This window comes from Mchenga conophoros, linkage group LG8 (genome assembly GCF_057382185.1).
Source record: "Mchenga conophoros isolate Kocher_MC1m ecotype Shallow Benthic linkage group LG8, M_conophoros_male_GT1.1, whole genome shotgun sequence".
NCBI classification, from domain to species: Eukaryota; Metazoa; Chordata; class Actinopteri; order Cichliformes; family Cichlidae; genus Mchenga; species Mchenga conophoros.
In genome coordinates, this window is record NC_140533.1 from 13,775,831 (window position 1) to 13,797,747 (window position 21,917).

A 21,917-nucleotide genomic window follows, 5' to 3' on the forward strand; every position below is an offset into this window, starting at 1 on the left:
ATCAAAGAATATGTAAAATAACACCCAGTAAAAACCCATTTTTATTTATATCTAAATACACAATCAGCATGAACTAGCAGTTACAGAAAATGTAAAGTGATTACCTTTAATAAACACATAAAACAGACAACTTGATTAATGTACCCTTGACAAGCAGCAGACAGTTAATAATGAAGAAATGGGCGGGGCAAAGGTCTCTGTATTTATGCGAGGCCCTAAAGGAGAAGCAGCTATTTACTTCACCACTTGCTAATATGGTTACAAGAGGAGCATAGTTAAGAATTACAGTCTGTGTTGGACAGTAACCACCCAGGTGCTGAGAAATCATTTGTGTTTTTGTCAAAATACCAACAGAGGTGAATGTGTAGTATGTGTGCCAGTTACGAGTCCTGAAGACGATGAAGCTTTTATCTCTTATCTCAGACCACTTGTTGCTCTGTGTCTTCCTGAGTCTACTTTGGGTAAGTTTTTTTTACCATTCACTTTGATGGTGATCAGATAGTGAAGCTCAGTGTAGGTTACCCTCGACAAAAGGAAGCAGTGCAGTCAAAACCACAGTGAAGCCTAAATGCATGACATGCTTCATTATGTATTTGAAACACTATAGTTATGTTTTGTGAAATACTGGTTTGTACAGAAATACAAGAACAACAAAATCTTGTTAAACGGCATGAAAATTCTGGACTTTTCCAGATTTTTAAACACGAATTTATTCCTTCTTTGCGACACCGATCTGTTTCCTCTGAGAACAAAAAGAGGATGAAAGAAGAAAATTCAACAATATCTTAAACACTTACACGATACAGACTTAATGATTTAATCAAATCAGATGTGGAATTTTAAAGAGTGTGTCCGAGGAGAAATGTGTTAGATATTTCATAGGCCAGTAACTGTAAGTAACTGTAGCTATAATATACAATATAATAATACATATGATTTGCATTTTTAGTAAAAGCAAACACTTAATTAATAGATTTTTTGCCAGCTCTGTGATTTTTATGTTACAGATGTTGCTAGTTGTAGAAGCTGACACATAAAATGCTAAAATAATTTGACACTGACTTAATACTTAAACTCCCAGAGACCAGCCATTTGGCTTTTCTACCTATAAAACCCGGAGAGCTGCCAAATGGCTGGTAGGCTTTTAGCTAAGGTTTAGCTTCAGCCAAGTGTTTCCTGCACATTATTTTTTTTATTTTTAGTGAAAGTTTTTGTTCTTATAAAGCAGAAAGCTCAGAGGATATCTCGAAGTATTACTGTTCACATAATGTTTATGATATAATGTAGATGTGAAATTAAAAGCAGCAAACATCGCTCTGTGACTCTGCCACAGACTCGTGTTAACTGGGTATTCAATGGTGATTTTTTTTCACAGATTTTAGATTCTGTAGTTTTCACTCTTTTTCTGCTTTTAGGGCACAACTGACTCCAATACAACAATCACATCAACAGTGACGACGACAGTGACAGCAGGACAGAAAAGTACAGCAAAAACAACACAAAAATTTATTCCACTGGCTGAAACAAGTCCCACTCCACAAACTTCAACAGAACAAACAACTACATCTACAACAGCAAAAGCCCGTAAGAATGAAACACTATACTTCGACTTTTGTTGGTGATCGGTAAAACTGAAGTGAATGTCATTCTGGGTTTTTATTGTGGTAAAAGGTGAACACCACTCTCAAATCATCACAGCTCCTGACGATGTAACAAAAAAGGAGTGAAAGCAGTATAGTCAGTGCTTCAGTTCTTGTTCTTTTTTAAACTTTTTTTGAACTACAACCACTGTGTGTCTTTTCTTTTTCCGCTCCAGATAATGTTGACAGAGTGAATGTGACCACACAAAATGAGAACAGTATAACTCTGACCTGGAACAAGGTTAACAACATCTCAACATACATACTGCAATATGGTAATATAAGAGAAGATATTAATAAAACTGAAGAAGGACCCATAGTACATGTGGTCACTTCTCTGACTGCTGGGACAAACTACACATTCACTCTCTTCACCACGTCTGATGGACTCAACAGCAGTGGATACAGATTCAGTGCTGTGACAGGTTAGTGAGCACTGAATAAAACATTCAGTCTAATTAAAACATAAACAAAATACAAGATGTTGTTGGGAACATTGTTTTAGTTTCTTTTGTGTGTGTTTTTCTATTCTAGCTCCTCGTAATGCTGAAGAATTTGAGGCCGTTGGTCAAAATGAGACCAGCATAAATCTGCAATGGAAAACAGTCTCCAACAGTGACAGTTATCTACTTGTGTTTAATGAAAGAGAGATCAGCATTAGTAATTCTGAAAAAGAATACAGAGTGTTAAATTTGACCAGTGGAACCAGATACAATTTCACTCTCTTCACTGTGTTTGGAAATGTCAGAAGCAGTGGAGTAAACTGCATCGCAGTCACTGGTAAGATATATTTTCTCTAACATAGACAGATAAACCAGGATGGACCGGCTCATTAGTACTTGAAACTTTAGCTGATGGAGAGTTGTTGTTTTTTTTAAATCAAAGCCACTTTCCTCTGTTATCTTTAGCTCTACAAAGTGTTAATAATGTGACTGTGGTGCATCAAAATGAGATGAGTATACCACTGGAGTGGGACAAGGTTAACAACATCTCAACATACATCCTGCAATATGGTAATATAACAGAAGATATTAATAAAACTGAAGAAGGACCCATAGTACATGTGGTCACTTCTCTGACTGCTGGGACAAACTACACTTTCACTCTCTTCACTGTGTTTGGAAATGTCAGAAGCAGTGGAGTAAACTGCATCGCAGTCACTGGTAAGATATATTTTCTCTAACATAGACAGATAAACCAGGATGGACCGGCTCATTAGTACTTGAAACTTTAGCTGATGGAGAGTTGTTGTTTTTTTTTAATCAAAGCCACTTTCCTCTGTTATCTTTAGCTCTACAAAGTGTTAATAATGTGACTGTGGTGCATCAAAATGAGATGAGTATACCACTGGAGTGGAACAAGGTTAAAAACATCCCAGAATACATCCTACAGAATAATAACATAAACATTTGCTAAATTTTCCAACTTGAATATGTCAAATACTAACCCGACCTATAATCCTAGACTGCTTACTGCTAACCTGGTGGAGGCTAACAGATTAAAAACATCTAAAACAGTCATAGTCCTTTAAAATGTTCCACAGTTGATGCTCCTCTACAACATGAACAAGGGCAGAGCTCTATAATGATGTTTAAGGTTTCTCAGAAACAGAAGAGTGTAGCTCACCTAATATTTTTCAAAAGGACCGATAAAAATACTGAAACTGAAGCCTCGCTCCATGTTTCTGTTTCTGACAGAAAATGTTGTTACAGTTTCTTGTTTGTGCGTTTTTCTATTCTAGCTCCTCGTAATGCTGACGACTTTAAGAAAAATGGACAAGATGAGACCAGCATAACTCTGGAGTGGAAAACAGTCCCCAACATCGACAAATACATTCTTGTGTTTAATGAAAGAGAGATCAACATTAGTAATTCTGAAAAAGAATACAGAGTGTTAAATTTGACCAGTGGAACCAGATACAATTTCACTCTCTTCACTGTGTTTGGAAATGTCAGAAGCAGTGGAGTAAACTGCATCGCAGTCACTGGTAAGATATATTTTCTCTAACATAGACAGATAAACCAGGATGGACCGGCTCATTAGTACTTGAAACTTTAGCTGATGGAGAGTTGTTGTTTTTTTTTTTTGTGTGTGTGTGTGTTTTTTAATCAAAGCCACTTTCCTCTGTTATCTTTAGCTCTACAAAGTGTTAATAATGTGACTGTGGTGCATCAAAATGAGATGAGTATACCACTGGAGTGGAACAAGGTTAAAAACATCCCAGAATACATCCTACAGTATAATAACATAAACATTTGTTCAATTTTCCAATTTGAATATGTCAAATACTAACCCGACCTATAATCCTAGACTGCTTACTGCTAACCTGGTGGAGGCTAACAGATTAAAAACATCTAAAACAGTCATAGTCCTTTAAAATGTTCCACAGTTGATGCTCCTCTACAACATGAACAAGGGCAGAGCTCTATAATGATGTTTAAGGTTTCTCAGAAACAGAAGAGTGTAGCTCACCTAATATTTTTTGAACTACAACCACTGTGTGTCTTTTCTTTTTCCGCTCCAGATAATGTTGACAGAGTGAATGTGACCACACAAAATGAGAACAGTATAACTCTGACCTGGAACAAGGTTAACAACATCTCAACATACATACTGCAATATGGTAATATAAGAGAAGATATTAATAAAACTGAAGAAGGACCCATAGTACATGTGGTCACTTCTCTGACTGCTGGGACAAACTACACATTCACTCTCTTCACCACGTCTGATGGACTCAACAGCAGTGGATACAGATTCAGTGCTGTGACAGGTTAGTGAGCACTGAATAAAACATTCAGTCTAATTAAAACATAAACAAAATACAAGATGTTGTTGGGAACATTGTTTTAGTTTCTTTTGTGTGTGTTTTTCTATTCTAGCTCCTCGTAATGCTGAAGAATTCGAGGCCGTTGGTCAAAATGAGACCAGCATAAATCTGCAATGGAAAACAGTCTCCAACAGTGACAGTTATCTACTTGTGTTTAATGAAAGAGAGATCAGCATTAGTAATTCTGAAAAAGAATACAGAGTGTTAAATTTGACCAGTGGAACCAGATACAATTTCACTCTCTTCACTGTGTTTGGAAATGTCAGAAGCAGTGGAGTAAACTGCATCGCAGTCACTGGTAAGATATATTTTCTCTAACATAGACAGATAAACCAGGATGGACCGGCTCATTAGTACTTGAAACTTTAGCTGATGGAGAGTTGTTGTTTTTTTTAAATCAAAGCCACTTTCCTCTGTTATCTTTAGCTCTACAAAGTGTTAATAATGTGACTGTGGTGCATCAAAATGAGATGAGTATACCACTGGAGTGGAACAAGGTTAAAAACATCCCAGAATACATCCTACAGTATAATAACATAAACATTTGTTCAATTTTCCAATTTGAATATGTCAAATACTAACCCGACCTATAATCCTAGACTGCTTACTGCTAACCTGGTGGAGGCTAACAGATTAAAAACATCTAAAACAGTCATAGTCCTTTAAAATGTTCCACAGTTGATGCTCCTCTACAACATGAACAAGGGCAGAGCTCTATAATGATGTTTAAGGTTTCTCAGAAACAGAAGAGTGTAGCTCACCTAATATTTTTTGAACTACAACCACTGTGTGTCTTTTCTTTTTCCGCTCCAGATAATGTTGACAGAGTGAATGTGACCACACAAAATGAGAACAGTATAACTCTGACCTGGAACAAGGTTAACAACATCTCAACATACATACTGCAATATGGTAATATAAGAGAAGATATTAATAAAACTGAAGAAGGACCCATAGTACATGTGGTCACTTCTCTGACTGCTGGGACAAACTACACATTCACTCTCTTCACCACGTCTGATGGACTCAACAGCAGTGGATACAGATTCAGTGCTGTGACAGGTTAGTGAGCACTGAATAAAACATTCAGTCTAATTAAAACATAAACAAAATACAAGATGTTGTTGGGAACATTGTTTTAGTTTCTTTTGTGTGTGTTTTTCTATTCTAGCTCCTCGTAATGCTGAAGAATTCGAGGCCGTTGGTCAAAATGAGACCAGCATAAATCTGCAATGGAAAACAGTCTCCAACAGTGACAGTTATCTACTTGTGTTTAATGAAAGAGAGATCAGCATTAGTAATTCTGAAAAAGAATACAGAGTGTTAAATTTGACCAGTGGAACCAGATACAATTTCACTCTCTTCACTGTGTTTGGAAATGTCAGAAGCAGTGGAGTAAACTGCATCGCAGTCACTGGTAAGATATATTTTCTCTAACATAGACAGATAAACCAGGATGGACCGGCTCATTAGTACTTGAAACTTTAGCTGATGGAGAGTTGTTGTTTTTTTTAAATCAAAGCCACTTTCCTCTGTTATCTTTAGCTCTACAAAGTGTTAATAATGTGACTGTGGTGCATCAAAATGAGATGAGTATACCACTGGAGTGGAACAAGGTTAAAAACATCCCAGAATACATCCTACAGTATAATAACATAAACATTTGTTCAATTTTCCAATTTGAATATGTCAAATACTAACCCGACCTATAATCCTAGACTGCTTACTGCTAACCTGGTGGAGGCTAACAGATTAAAAACATCTAAAACAGTCATAGTCCTTTAAAATGTTCCACAGTTGATGCTCCTCTACAACATGAACAAGGGCAGAGCTCTATAATGATGTTTAAGGTTTCTCAGAAACAGAAGAGTGTAGCTCACCTAATATTTTTTGAACTACAACCACTGTGTGTCTTTTCTTTTTCCGCTCCAGATAATGTTGACAGAGTGAATGTGACCACACAAAATGAGAACAGTATAACTCTGACCTGGAACAAGGTTAACAACATCTCAACATACATACTGCAATATGGTAATATAAGAGAAGATATTAATAAAACTGAAGAAGGACCCATAGTACATGTGGTCACTTCTCTGACTGCTGGGACAAACTACACATTCACTCTCTTCACCACGTCTGATGGACTCAACAGCAGTGGATACAGATTCAGTGCTGTGACAGGTTAGTGAGCACTGAATAAAACATTCAGTCTAATTAAAACATAAACAAAATACAAGATGTTGTTGGGAACATTGTTTTAGTTTCTTTTGTGTGTGTTTTTCTATTCTAGCTCCTCGTAATGCTGAAGAATTCGAGGCCGTTGGTCAAAATGAGACCAGCATAAATCTGCAATGGAAAACAGTCTCCAACAGTGACAGTTATCTACTTGTGTTTAATGAAAGAGAGATCAACATTAGTAATTCTGAAAAAGAATACAGAGTGTTAAATTTGACCAGTGGAACCAGATACACTTTCACTCTCTTCACTGTGTTTGGAAATGTCAGAAGCAGTGGAGTAAACTGCATCGCAGTCACTGGTAAGATATATTTTCTCTAACATAGACAGATAAACCAGGATGGACCGGCTCATTAGTACTTGAAACTTTAGCTGATGGAGAGTTGTTGTTTTTTTTAAATCAAAGCCACTTTCCTCTGTTATCTTTAGCTCTACAAAGTGTTAATAATGTGACTGTGGTGCATCAAAATGAGATGAGTATACCACTGGAGTGGAACAAGGTTAAAAACATCCCAGAATACATCCTACAGAATAATAACATAAACATTTGCTAAATTTTCCAACTTGAATATGTCAAATACTAACCCGACCTATAATCCTAGACTGCTTACTGCTAACCTGTTGGAGGTTAACAGATTAAAAACATCTAAAACAGTCATAGTCCTTTAAAATGTTCCACAGTTGATGCTCCTCTACAACATGAACAAGGGCAGAGCGCTATAATGATGTTTAAGGTTTCTCAGAAACAGAAGAGTGTAGCTCACCTAATATTTTTCAAAAGGACCGATAAAAATACTGAAACTGAAGCCTCGCTCCATGTTTCTGTGTCTGACAGAAAATGTTGTTACAGTTTCTTGTTTGTGCGTTTTTCTATTCTAGCTCCTCGTAATGCTGACGACTTTAAGAAAAATGGACAAGATGAGACCAGCATAACTCTGGAGTGGAAAACAGTCCCCAACATCGACAAATACATTCTTGTGTTTAATGAAAGAGAGATCAACATTAGTAATTCTGAAAAAGAATACAGAGTGTTAAATTTGACCAGTGGAACCAGATACAATTTCACTCTCTTCACTGTGTTTGGAAATGTCAGAAGCAGTGGAGTAAACTGCATCACAGTCACTGGTAAGATATATTTTCTCTAACATAGACAGATAAACCAGGATGGACCGGCTCATTAGTACTTGAAACTTTAGCTGATGGAGAGTTGTTGTTTTTTTTAAATCAAAGCCACTTTCCTCTGTTATCTTTAGCTCCACAAAGTGTTAATAATGTGACTGTGGTGCATCAAAATGAGATGAGTATACCACTGGAGTGGAACAAGGTTAACAACATCTCAACATACATACTGCAATATGGTAATATAAGAGAAGATATTAATAAAACTGAAGAAGGACCCATAGTACATGTGGTCACTTCTCTGACTGCTGGGACAAACTACACATTCACTCTCTTCACCACGTCTGATGGACTCAACAGCAGTGGATACAGATTCAGTGCTGTGACAGGTTAGTGAGCACTGAATAAAACATTCAGTCTAATTAAAACATAAACAAAATACAAGATGTTGTTGGGAACATTGTTTTAGTTTCTTTTGTGTGTGTTTTTCTATTCTAGCTCCTCGTAATGCTGAAGAATTCGAGGCCCTTGGTCAAAATGAGACCAGCATAAATCTGCAATGGAAAACAGTCTCCAACAGTGACAGTTATCTACTTGTGTTTAATGAAAGAGAGATCAACATTAGTAATTCTGAAAAAGAATACAGAGTGTTAAATTTGACCAGTGGAACCAGATACAATTTCACTCTCTTCACTGTGTTTGGAAATGTCAGAAGCAGTGGAGTAAACTGCATCGCAGTCACTGGTAAGATATATTTTCTCTAACATAGACAGATAAACCAGGATGGACCGGCTCATTAGTACTTGAAACTTTAGCTGATGGAGAGTTGTTGTTTTTTTTTAATCAAAGCCACTTTCCTCTGTTATCTTTAGCTCCACAAAGTGTTAATAATGTGACTGTGGTGCATCAAAATGAGATGAGTATACCACTGGAGTGGAACAAGGTTAAAAACATCCCAGAATACATCCTACAGAATAATAACATAAACATTTGCTAAATTTTCCAACTTGAATATGTCAAATACTAACCCGACCTATAATCCTAGACTGCTTACTGCTAACCTGGTGGAGGCTAACAGATTAAAAACATCTAAAACAGTCATAGTCCTTTAAAATGTTCCACAGTTGATGCTCCTCTACAACATGAACAAGGGCAGAGCTCTATAATGATGTTTAAGGTTTCTCAGAAACAGAAGAGTGTAGCTCACCTAATATTTTTCAAAAGGACTGATAAAAATACTGAAACTGAAGCCTCGCTCCATGTTTCTGTGTCTGACAGAAAATGTTGTTACAGTTTCTTGTTTGTGCGTTTTTCTATTCTAGCTCCTCGTAATGCTGACGACTTTAAGAAAAATGGACAAGATGAGACCAGCATAACTCTGGAGTGGAAAACAGTCCCCAACATCGACAAATACATTCTTGTGTTTAATGAAAGAGAGATCAACATTAGTAATTCTGAAAAAGAATACAGAGTGTCAGACTTGACCAGTGGAACCAGATACAATTTCACTCTCTTCACTGTGTTTGGAAATGTCAGAAGCAGTGGAGTAAACTGCATCGCAGTCACTGGTAAGATATATTTTCTCTAACATAGACAGATAAACCAGGATGGACCGGCTCATTAGTACTTGAAACTTTAGCTGATGGAGAGTTGTTGTTTTTTTTTAATCAAAGCCACTTTCCTCTGTTATCTTTAGCTCCACAAAGTGTTAATAATGTGACTGTGGTGCATCAAAATGAGATGAGTATACCACTGGAGTGGAACAAGGTTAACAACATCTGATGGGGACGGAAGTGAGGTAAGTGACGGAAGTGATGTTGTAGGTGACGTCAGACGCCGGAGATTTTGGCGGAGAAAAAGCAAATGGTAGCATAGAGTTTAACAAAGGTTTTCCAAGCTTCAGTATTACCAAATATACTAATCAATTGTCATATAACTAACAACATCTGTTTTATCATCTCTAACACCCTGGAGGACAACGGGGAGAGTTTAGACGCTCTCCAAGATTACATCGACCGCTGTTTTCAAGATTTAGTAATGCATAAGGCCCAGAGTGCATCTTCCCCGGCCAAAATCGAGACGCTGTCATCGAAGAGAAGTCGCCAGGCAGACTCCCCCGGTACAACATCGCCTGCCGGCAAAGACATCGCAGAAATCCTGGAGTCAATCGACAAGCGATTGTCCAGTTTCGATGCGAGGCTGTCCCTGGTGGAGATCTTACACCGGGAATTTAAATCTCTGAGAGAATCCCTGGAATTCAGCCAGCGGCAGGTGGAAACGCTTGCCGCTGAAAATGCCACGCTACGGGAGTCGGTTAAATCTCTCACCGATAACGTGACCCAGCTAAACATTGAAAATAAAAAAATAAAAGAGTCCGTTATCGATCTACAAGCCCGTAGCATGAGAGATAATCTTGTGTTTTCTGGTATTCCAGAAACTGCCGGAGAGGACGCAGAGGCAACGGTGAAAAGCTTCATTAAAATCCACCTGAAGCTGCCGGAGGACACCGTAAAGAACATCGACTTCGATAGAGTACATCGCTTGGGGGGCGCGCGGTCGCGGACCGGGAGACCACGGCCTATTGTGGCCAAATTCAGTCAATTCAAACAGAAGGAACAGGTGAAGAGTCGCGGCAGAGAGCTGAAAGGAACGGACTTCAGCGTGAACGACCAGTTCCCCAAAGAGATCCTGGAACGACGCAAGGTCCTGTTCCCAGTTCGACGTAGCTTTATCCAGAAAGGCTCCCGTGCTGTCATCGCTGTGGACCGGCTCTACGTGGACGGACAGCTGTACCGCGACCCCGGCACCACACCGTGGTTATACTGACTGCACTCCAGATAAGAACCCGCTACACTCTTTTCTTATTCATTCACACTTTCTCCTTTAAAATGTGTTTAACCTAGTAATATCAGTAGGATGTCATAGCAGATATAACACCGTCACCCTCCGTCATTGCTTTAATTGGAATGTTTCCGTTTCGTTTCCTTTTTTTTGTTGTCGCTCACAGTTCATGTGGTTTCTTTCTTTCTCTTGTCTTTCACTGCTGTGGTCACCTACTTCCCCACTCACCTACAAACAACACCCTCTATTTCTCCATATTTTCACAACACGATCACGCAAACACATCAGCTCAACGGCAGCACATTCACAACAGCCTCACAGCACGCACAGACTTGCAGGACACATAAGCAAGCCACGCTTGTTCATATTAGTGAATATTCACACACATAGTCAGACTTATGGAGTCTCTCACCACACTTCTTTTTCTCTTTCTATTTACAAACAAGGGATGTTTCCATATTCTCTCCACCTGTCTAAACGAAACACCCAGCATACATCATTAAACATACACACACAATTATGGGCATGCTGAGGTTTGTCACATGGAATGTAAATGGAGCTGGCACCAGAGGAAAGAGGTTAAAAATATTTAACCAGCTTAAAAAACTACAGGCAGATGTTGTTTTATTACAAGAAACTCACAAACCTGTCACAGGTTTAAATGAACTTAAAACACCTGAGTTTCCTAACGTGTTTGCAGCCGGTTATAATTCTAGACAACGGGGAGTAGCAATTTTAATACATAAAAATGTTAATTTTACAGTACTCGATACAGTTATAGATCCAGAGGGTAGATTTCTAATTATTAAACTATCAATATTGAACAAAAAACTATGTATTGTTAGTATATATGGTCCAAATGTTGATGAACCCTCATTCTTCCACGGTTTTTTTAGTGCACTCTCTGAACACCTTGATTGCACACTCATTCTTGGCGGTGACCTCAACCTTGGACTAAATGAAGAAATGGATAGGCTCAACACAACAGGAACTCAGCGTAATTGGCAGTCCACAAATATAATCAAACAGTATATGAACGACTTTGGTCTTTGCGATGCATGGCGCTCTCTTCACCCCACCAGTAAGGAATATACTTTTTTCTCGCATGTTCATCACTCTTACTCTCGTCTGGATTATTTTTTGGTCAGCAGCTCACTGCTGTGTGACATTTCAGACACTGAGATTCATCCTATAGCTGTCAGCGATCATGCTCCTGTATCTTTAACACTAATGCACAAGAATAATACTACGCCAAGTAAAAACTGGAGATTTAATATATCACTACTTAAAGATGAAGACTTTATTAAATACTTTAAAAAGGAATGGACTTCATATTTAGACTTTAATGACACTCCCGGAATATCTGCTTCTGTTCTATGGGAAGCAGGGAAAGCTGTGATGAGAGGTAAAATAATTTCTTTCTCATCACACAAAAAGAAAGAAGAAAACAAAAATATTCAGGAATTAGAAAAAAACATCAAATCACTAGAAGAAGCCTATGCGTCCCACCAAGATCAGGAAACATTGAACAAAATATGCAAAACAAAACTAGAATTAAATGAAACTATTAATAAAAAAACACAATTCCTTATACAAAGACTTCGCTTGCAGAATTTTGAACACAGTAACAAATCAGGTCGATTTCTAGCTAACCAGCTAAAAATAAATAAAGAAAAAACAACTATATGTGCTGCTAAAGATTTATCGGGGAACACAATATATGATCCTGGAAGAATAAACAACATTTTTAGGGATTTCTATGAAACTTTATACTCACCACAAATAAACCCATCTAAAAATGAAATTGATCTGTTTCTTGACAACGTAACTCTTCCAAAATTACTAGACAGTCAAGCAATGGAATTGGATTCGCCACTGACGCCAAGTGAACTCCAGGAAGCCCTGATAAGTATGCCCAATAATAAGGCTCCAGGTCCAGACGGCTTCCCTGCAGAATTCTACAAAGAATTCTGGACAATTTTGGCACCAGTATTCCACAGCATGTTGCAGGAAATCGAGGAAAAGGGCAGACTACCACCAAATATGAATTCTGCCAACATTAGTCTCCTGCTAAAACCAGGCAAAGACCCTTTATTTCCCTCAAGCTATCGTCCAATTTCTCTTTTAAATGTAGACCTTAAAATAATCTGCAAAGCTCTCTCAAAGAGATTAGAGAAAATGACCCCCCTCTTAATTCATCCTGACCAAACTGGTTTCATAAAAGGTCGGCACTCCTCAACAAACACTCGTAGATTACTTAATTTAATAGACTACTCATACGATAAAAACATCGAAGCCATAATATTATCTCTAGATGCAGAAAAAGCATTTGACAGAGTTAATTGGAAATTTTTATTCGCAACTTTACACAAATTTGGTTTTGGAAACTCTTTCATAAACTGGATAAGAATATTATACAATTCCCCAACGGCTCGTATCAGAACAAATGACCAGACATCCTCCAGCTTCTGTCTCCTGAGGGGCACCAGACAGGGATGCCCACTCTCCCCCTCACTTTTTGCAATTTTTATCGAACCTCTAGCAGCAGCATTTAGACAGGCTACAACAATTAAGGGCATAAAATGTAAGAACATAGAACATAAAATCAGTCTCTATGCGGATGATGTGTTGCTTTTTCTGCAAAACACACAAACCAACCTCTCTGAGGTAATTACTTTAATAAACTGGTTTTCAAGAGTTTCAGATTATTCAATTAACTGGCCAAAATCTACAGTTCTCCCCATTAACTGCTCCTTCCATAATTCTTCCTCTGCCCCACTGCAATCCGGAAATATTAAATATTTAGGTATTAATATCTCTCCTAAGCTTTCAGACTTAACTAAACTAAACCACATCCCACTTCTAAAGAAAGTAGAAGGCGATCTGACTAGATGGAAATCTTTACCCATATCACTCATGGGAAGGGTCGCCACTATAAAAATGATGATCTTGCCAAAAATAAATTACTTATTTTTGATGATCCCTAACAAACCATCACAAGATTGGTTCAGATCTCTGGATTCATATATTTCCAAATTCCTTTGGAAAGATAAACCCCCGCGTATTAGCTTAAAAACGCTACAAAGAACCAAGGATAGAGGAGGATTAGATCTGCCTAATTTTCACCAATACTTCTTAGCCAACAGGCTTCAGTTCATCTCAGAATGGTTAAAACATACCTTCTTAGTTGAGCCCTGGCTAGATGTTGAACAGGCACTATGCAAGGATCTAGAGATTTCAGACCTACCATTTATTAGCTCAAACATCAAAAGACATGAATGCTTTAAAAGTATCAACATCAGCTTTTCTCTAACAGCATGGTGGGAGTTTCTAAAAATAACGGAGTCTTCATTAATCCCATGCAAACGTACACCTATCTGGAATAACCCTGACATATTACAAAACAATAATATGATTAATTTCCCAGAATGGAGTTGTAAAGGAATTAAATACTTAGAACATATATTAGAGGGAACAGAATTTATTCCATTTGACAGACTAGTTGAACAATATGGGATCAACAAGACAAGGTTTTTAGAATATCAACAAATTAAATCCATAGTAAAAAAGAAATTTAACCTCAGTCAAGTTGAATTACAAACACCACCAAGTGCGGCACATTTTCTTACTCTTAAATCCCCCAAATTATTATCTAAAATATACAGAACACTTTCTAAATTAGATGAATCAATATCCCTTCCTACTGCAAAGTGGGAAGCAGATTTATCAGTCAACCTAGACCAAAACTTCTGGTCTCAGATTTGCTTAAAAACTTTTAAATTAATTAAAAATCCCAGTCTGCAATTAATACAATACAAAATACTTCATAGAGTGCACTATACAGGTCATCGGATGTTCAAGATGGGCTTTACATCTTCCAACAACTGCTCACACTGTCAAGGCAATACACCAGACAATTACATCCACGCTCTTTGGTTCTGTCCACCAGTGCAAAAGTTTTGGCGCGAGATATGTGAAGACTTATCAAAATGTCTGAAATGTAACATTCCAACCTCCCCCTTAGTGTGTTTGTTGGGCAGCTTAGATAATGTCACTTCAGAAAAGAATATAGCCCATATGATCTTCACTGCCCTATGCATAGCCAAGAAAACAGTCCTCATGAACTGGAAAAATAAAAATAATCTTAATTCTAACCAATATAGAAATTATCTATTAGATTACATTAGTCTTGACACAGCCTCTGCCACCACATTAGATCAATTGCTCTGGGCCCCTTTTATCAGCTCCATCACCTAGTGGGGGTGGGGGGTCATAGTTTGGTCCCGCCTTCACTGTTGTGATTGGTGAGGGGGTAGGGACAGGCTTAGGGCGTCGGGGGGTTCCCCGGAGGCATCTTCCTTGGGGGGCTCAACCCGGGGTAGCGGTCACGTCCGGTTGAGGGCTCTCAGGTGACTGTTTCCTCGCGGCTGTGTGCAGCGGGGCTAGGGGAGGGTCTGTGCTGACGGACGCGGGTTACTGACCTGGCAACCTGGCTGCCCCTGGGTGGGTCCGGGATGGGCGTGAGGTTCTGGGGGCGCTCCATCTCTGGGCTGGGGCCCGGGCCGGGCCTCGGGGGCTCGGGTCCTGGTTGGTGTGTTGCCGGGGTTGTGGGCGGGTGGGTGCATGGGGGCCCGGCCCTGGAGCAGGGTGCCGCCGGTGCATCGAGCCGCCTGGGGGGCTCTTCAACTGGTGGGGGGGATGGTCACATCTTGCAGGAGCTTTCTTCTCTCAGGAACTCTCTGCAGGAGGGGGAGATACAGGAGAGGTGGAGGAAGATCTCAGCCTGGGCGTTTACCGTCTTAAGTAGTCTGGAAGATGTGTGGTTGGTGGGGTGGGTGCAGTTTTCTCTGTGGTGGGGTTGGGTGGACTGTCCAGGGCTCTGTGGAGCCGGGGGGGCGCTACTGCACTGGGCCCCGGTCTGATGGGCCTGGGCCCCCCTTCCCTGGCGGGTCGCGGAGGGTGGGAGTGCCTACTGGGGTCAGCGGGGGAGCTGGCCCCAGGGAGGGGTTACCTGCCCCTCCCTTCCTTCCCTCCCCATCTCCAGCTGCCTCCCTCTTCCCGCTCCTCCACAACCACCCACACATGCAGGGCCTTGGAGTGGGGGTATGTCACCAGGGTGCAGAGGAGGCTACCCCCCCCCCCCCCCCCCCCCCGTCCCCTTCTGGCTGCCTCTGCCTCAATTTTATCCCACAACTTAGACATTCACATTATTCACACTCTCATTACACATACATATAGGATCTTGGGGGTGGGCACAATCACGGAGTCCAAATCACCATCAGGGTGTACACCTCACCCCTGACGTCGTTGCCCACCTCTCAATTTTAAATACACTTAGTCATTGAGGGTTAGCAGGAGGGACTATGCGCTTACCTGCTGCTCCTTGGCAGGTAGCTCCATGCCCTCCTGGGTTTTAATTGCACCTTAGAACACATATGCATCAACACTACAATGAGCGGGTGGAGGGAGGTTTGGAGTCTTCTCCCACCCCCATTCTCTGCGGCCTGCTGGAGCGGGAGGGCTAGTAGGAGGAGTTGGCCGTCCGACTGCGGTCTGGGGTGTGGGGCCTCCCTGCTGCTGCGGAGTCGGGGTGGTCTGCCTCTCCCCACCGCAGGGAAAAGGGTAACACCACCTGGGTCTGGGTGCAATTCCCCCCTCCAGGGGCAAGGGTACCTAGACCCGGTTTGTAGAGTACGCTTGGGGAGTGTGATTGTGTGTACAGCGTCTCTTTATGTCTGTCTCTACGTTGGTTGAGTGTGGAGTGAGTGCATATGAGAGCATGAGGGTGGAAATGGATGTTTGTGTCTGTGTGTGCCTGTATGTCTGTGTCTATATGTCAGGTTGGGTATCAGACGCCACCTCTCTGGGGACACCTCAGGCCCTCCAAGGTTTGGAGGCCTATCTCCACCCACCACCACTTCCCCTGCCGGTGGCGGACTCCCTCAGGTGTCGGTGTGTTGGTGGTTCTTTGTGTCTGGGGGTGGGCGTCCGGGTGCACACCGGCTCACTCCTTGGCGGCCGCTTGTCGGGGCCTGGGGCCTGGGGCTCGCTCGGGCCCCTTTGGAGGTGGGGTGCCCCCGGCCTCTCGGCCTAGGGCTCGGTCACTCAGGCGCAGCTGGGGGCCGGCGGAGCTCACGGGCGCGTCACTGCAACTCCCCCTGACTTCTGCTCCGCGGCTGCTGGGCGAGCCCTCATCTGGGACTCTCCTCAGCTCTTACTGGGACAGTGGCGCGGCTGCCCCTCTGTTGGTCTTCCATGGTCTCTTGTGTTCTGGGGGCCTCTGGATGTCTGGAGTTTTGATCTCCTCCATACCCGCTTCACACCCTGGAGGACGGGGCTGTGGCCCCCCCACACTCCCTAGCAGATCATTACATGGAGAAACCTTTGGAATGCAAGCATGCTGATCCACACAGGTATGCACACATGGGTATTCACAGACGCGGACTAAAGCTTTCTTGGCTGCTGCCTCAAAGCACACTGTGCGCTGTCTATCTTGCGTGCTGCACAATATCGTTTATTACTTAGTAAATACTGATATCTATGACTAGCTAGTTTATTGTGATGGTGCTTTGTTTTCTCTATTATTATGTTGCTCTTTGTTGTTTGCTGTCTCCTCTGTTTGTTTTTGTTTGTTTGTTTGTTTGTTTTTTTTTCTCCATACAGGTGACCCAGGAGTTTTTTTTTTTTTTTTTTTGTCTCTCTTCCCCCCCCTTCTCACCGTCTCTTCTCCCCTTTGGTTTTCTTTCTTTCTCTCCCCCTCTCTGTCTCATTCATTCCCCCTGTCCTATTTATTAAAAAAAAAAAAAAAAAAAAAAAAATGACAAAGGATGAACTGAAGCTCTGCCATCACGTAATGTCGCATACTGCTGTTTCTGATGTCATTTAGAAAAAAAAAAAAAAAAAAAAAAAAAAAAAAATGACAAAGGATGAACTGAAGCTCTGCCATCACGTAATGTCGCATACTGCTGTTTCTGATGTCATTTAGAAAAAAAAAAAAAAAAAAAAAAAAAAAAGAAACTTTAGCTGATGGAGAGTTGTTGTTTTTTTTTTTGTGTGTGTGTGTTTTTTTTTAATCAAAGCCACTTTCCTCTGTTATCTTTAGCTCCACAAAGTGTTAATAATGTGACTGTGGTGCATCAAAATGAGATGAGTATACCACTGGAGTGGAACAAGGTTAAAAACATTCCAGAATACATCCTACAGTATAATAACATAAACATTTGTTCAATTTTCCAATTTGAATATGTCAAATACTAACCCGACCTATAATCCTAGACTGCTTACTGCTAACCTGGTGCAGGCTAACAGATTAAAAACATCTAAAACAGTCATAGTCCTTTAAAATGTTCCACAGTTGATGCTCCTCTACAACATGAACAAGGGCAGAGCTCTATAATGATGTTTAAGGTTTCTCAGAAACAGAAGAGTGTAGCTCACCTAATATTTTTCAAAAGGACTGATAAAAATACTGAAACTGAAGCCTCGCTCCATGTTTCTGTGTCTGACAGAAAATGTTGTTACAGTTTCTTCTTTGTACGTTTTTCTATTCTAGCTCCTCGTTATGCTGACGACTTTAAGAAAAATGGACAAAATGAGACCAGCATAACTCTGGAGTGGAAAACAGTCCCCAACATCGACAAATACATTCTTGCATTTAATGAAAGAGAGATCAACATTAGTAATTCTGAAAAAGAATACAGAGTGTTAAATTTGACCAGTGGAACCAGATACAATTTCACTCTCTTCACTGTGTTTGGAAATGTCAGAAGCAGTGGAGTAAACTGCATCGCAGTCACTGGTGAGATGTAATTTCTCTATATTTTCTCATTTTTTTGGGGAACATGCTTATATACTAGCTTCTCGTAACATAAACATTTGTTAAATTTTCCTATTTTTTGTCTGATGTACATTTACAACATTAGACAGGGGACATTAGAATTTGAAATTTAACTTTTATACTTTCTAAAGGCTTAGGAAACATCAATGGTTACTTAAGGATGAAACATTGTGAATCAGACTTTGTAAAATTGTCTTTATTTCATCTTTAGCTCCTGATATAATATATTTAAATGGACAATATAAGTCCAAGTCGATATTCTATATTTTCCTTCTGGCCTGCAGTGCCATTTATTCATCCTGGCTCCACCCACCAACCATATCTCTGTGAAGAAGGAAGTGTGCATCTAACCCTGATGATAGGCTTGTGCTTGTGATAGAGCAACAAATATGGATAATGTGCTCTTAGCGAGCAGCATGCTTAATTATTATATTTTATACAATAATTATCTAATTATTATATTATTAGTACACACTATTTATTTATTTAATTTTGACTGATCTGATCACCTGATTGGAAACATACATTGATGCTGAGCCATTTAGCTCACACACCTACTCAGACTTAAGTATGTAAAAGCTTGTGATAACTGAACTAGCTCTATGCTCCTGTATGTTACACAGTCACATGTAGCTATTTCATTTTAAAAGAAAAAGATGAACAAATTCCACTTCTGAGTTTTGTTTTTTCAGTTCCACCAGTGGTGCCTTGGGTCAGTGTGACTGAACGATTTGCTAACAGCATAACTCTAGAGTGGGAGAACATGAATAAAGCCTGGCAATACGAGCTTCAAATCAATGGTGGTGTGTCAGACGTCTCCTCAGATACAATCAGAAAAGTAGTGACATCTCTTCAGCCTGGATCACAGTATGATTTCAACTTAACCACAGTGTTCGCTGGACTCAGGAGCACTCCTTATACGAATTTCACTGTAACAGGTAAAAAAAATTATCTCTGTTAGACTTTTATAACTTTTTCTTGTCTCTTTTCAATGAGTTGTGTAAAAAAGAAGAAGCAGGTTCATGCATATAACTGTTTTCTCCTCTATTTCAGCCATAGACTGTGCCAGTGCAGACTGGAAAGTTACCAACTCATCAATCAAAGCAAAGATTGAAGGCTTGTTCTCGACCGGAAGCGCCTATAATGGATCTAACGTTCATGTCAGTGATGGACGTGAAAATGTGTCGTTTACTGGACTTTACCCTGGTGCCACCTATAACATCTCTCTTGTCTATGAAAAGTCTTCCAGAGTTTTCCTGCAGTGTGAACACAAATTAACAATTCGTGAGTACAACAGAAACCATTTGAAGGACTAGCATATTTTTAATCTGTAAATTAGTTTTTAAGATCATAAAGTATTCACTCATATTGGTTACAGAAAGGTTATCTGTGAATTTATTTAATTTAATTTTTAATTTTTAGTTTTCACCCTTGCATTCAATTTTTAATCTTAAAAAGGTTTATTGCAGAAAAATAATTTTGTTAACATACCTACATACCACAGGTTAACACAGTTACATAATATGATTCAGTATTAATATATGAGCTTTAACTAACTATCATTTTATTACTAACTGAAGAATTCATTCTGATGAATTAGCTCAAGAAATTAAAAAGGTTAAAACAGAAAATGAGTAATTCTTTCAATATCTAATGTGTCAATGTTGAGGTCTTTATTTTTAGTTTTTATATGAAAATTCCAAAAATATAATAAACTTTATAAACTGTAGGGTACTGCTTTGAATTAAAAGTAAAACAAATAATCTTTCTATTTGAGAACAAATTTTAAAATGATGCACTTTTCATAGACTCTGTTTTATAGTATAAAAAGTTTAATTATACTCACTGTAAGTCATATATTTTCTGCTTTAGTTGTGACTGTAAAACCTTTTTCTTGTTTTACTCAGTTCCTCCTAATCTAAATGCTCACTGTGAGTACTGGGCAGCTGGATACTCTGTTCTTATTAAATGGACAGTTCCAGAGGGCGAGTGGACCAATGCAGAGGTGAATGTGGCTGGAAAGACTCACACAGTAGCTAGTCCTGAAACTGAGATCATAATCGATGGATTCCAACCTGCCAAAAAATATAAGGTGTCTGTAACTTCACTGTCTGGGGTGAGGAGTTCTGAACCGCATGTGTTTTACTGCCAAACTGATCCAAGGGGTGAGTAAAAGTAACTACATTACCATGTTACTGCTTGTAATCATAACAACATACAGTATTTTCAACTTTGACTTGATTACAAATCGTTTCATTTCACTCAAGTTTAAAAATAAACCTCTACATTTTTTAACTTCGTTGTATTTTAATAATGCTTTTGCTCCCTTTAGAAGTTAATTTACTTGAGTTATCTTCGTCTAATATGAAATGTGTGATCTGAAAAACCTCATTTTAACAAATATGCAAAAAGCTTAGAAGTCATAAAGAGAGCACTGTATACTGTCCCTAAATGCCATTTCATTGACACAGCTATTAAATTTGACAAAACATAAATAGTCTGTCTCAATGCTACAACACAAAACATCCCTAATTTAAATTTAACTGGCGCCCACTCAGGTTCATTTGTGCTGAGACTCTTCCGCCATCTAGTGGTCTTCAGTCCTTACTGCTTTTCTACTGGTCTGCTTCTGTCTATCTACTGGAGCAGGAAGATGACAAACAATCCAGCTGTCTCCATGGAGATGACCAAGTGTGATGGAGGAGGAGATGAATTATATGAAGACTATGACAATGTCACAGTGCTTGGCACCGAGCATGACTTCTAAGCAGAAGAGACCAGTTATGTACTTGGTTAGTTTAAAAACTAGATAAAAAATATTCTACTAAGTACTCTAAGTACTCAATTTAGATTAAAAAGTACTCATTTTTAGGCAAGAAAAGTACTAGTTTCATATGGCGAAAGTATTGTTTTAGTTTAGTTTAGTTTAGTTTAGTTTAGTTTAGTTTAGTTTAGTTTAGTTTAGTTTAGTGCGCTCTCTGCCCTGTCTTAGAAACCACACTTTTTCCCGTGGAGGAAATGTAATCTGAGGAGCTCAAATTGATGCAGAAGACACTGCCAGTGCCAAAGTGCCTTTTGACTTTGCTTCATGTGATCTGTGTGTGTTTGTGACCGCTTAGGCTTTCTCTGAGGAGAATCTGTGAATTGCTTTGTTGAACGGTCTCTGCTGTGTTTGTTCCTGTGTTAGTTAGTAGTAGCAGCCCGGCACTTACTTTAAGATTCATCTTTAATAAAAACCTTTTGTTTTTGCTCGTGATTGTGTCTCACTGTCTCCTTTTTTAGACAATTGTGTTACTTCTCCACATAACCCTCAGTGTTGCAAATTTCATGATACTTCCCATGTCCTCTGTTTGCATCTATCACCTTCTGAGCCTTGTTCAAACACTGCATGTTGATAGATTTAAAAAAGAAAAAT

General features: G+C 39.5%; 2 protein-coding genes across 2 annotated transcripts; both read left to right on the forward strand.

Moving 5' to 3' along the window:
* Nucleotides 1–353: 353 nt before the first annotated feature.
* On the forward strand, nt 354–6,170 carry LOC146568344 (tenascin-N-like). Its single transcript, XM_085283495.1, has 12 exons — nt 354–461; nt 1,416–1,584; nt 1,811–2,065; nt 2,175–2,420; nt 2,549–2,803; nt 3,382–3,387; nt 4,165–4,413; nt 4,523–4,768; nt 4,897–5,016; nt 5,176–5,532; nt 5,642–5,887; nt 6,016–6,170. The coding sequence occupies exons 1-12, from the start codon at nt 399–401 to the stop codon at nt 6,168–6,170; spliced, it is 2,367 nt and encodes a 788-aa protein (XP_085139621.1). The 5' UTR covers nt 354–398.
* Nucleotides 6,171–6,285: 115 nt separating this feature from the next.
* Nucleotides 6,286–21,696, forward strand: LOC146568345 (receptor-type tyrosine-protein phosphatase eta-like). The gene is made up of 11 exons (XM_085283496.1): nt 6,286–6,651; nt 6,761–7,006; nt 7,585–7,830; nt 7,959–8,213; nt 8,323–8,568; nt 9,147–9,392; nt 18,218–18,463; nt 19,195–19,440; nt 19,556–19,786; nt 20,410–20,667; nt 21,061–21,696. The coding sequence occupies exons 1-11, from the start codon at nt 6,309–6,311 to the stop codon at nt 21,267–21,269; spliced, it is 2,772 nt and encodes a 923-aa protein (XP_085139622.1). The 5' UTR covers nt 6,286–6,308; the 3' UTR covers nt 21,270–21,696.
* The last annotated feature ends 221 nt before the right edge of the window (nt 21,697–21,917 follow it).

Coding starts and splice junctions, on each gene's coding strand:
- LOC146568345 (XM_085283496.1), top strand. CDS start 6,309: ATGATGTTTAAGGTTTCTCAGAAACAGAAGAGTGTAGCTCACCTAATA. Junction 7,831..7,958: donor AAACTGCATCACAGTCACTG/GTAAGATATATT, acceptor TGTTATCTTTAG/CTCCACAAAGTGTTAATAAT. Junction 8,214..8,322: donor CAGATTCAGTGCTGTGACAG/GTTAGTGAGCAC, acceptor TTTCTATTCTAG/CTCCTCGTAATGCTGAAGAA.
- LOC146568344 (XM_085283495.1), top strand. CDS start 399: ATGAAGCTTTTATCTCTTATCTCAGACCACTTGTTGCTCTGTGTCTTC. Junction 462..1,415: donor TCTTCCTGAGTCTACTTTGG/GTAAGTTTTTTT, acceptor TTCTGCTTTTAG/GGCACAACTGACTCCAATAC. Junction 1,585..1,810: donor ATCTACAACAGCAAAAGCCC/GTAAGAATGAAA, acceptor TTTCTTTTTCCG/CTCCAGATAATGTTGACAGA.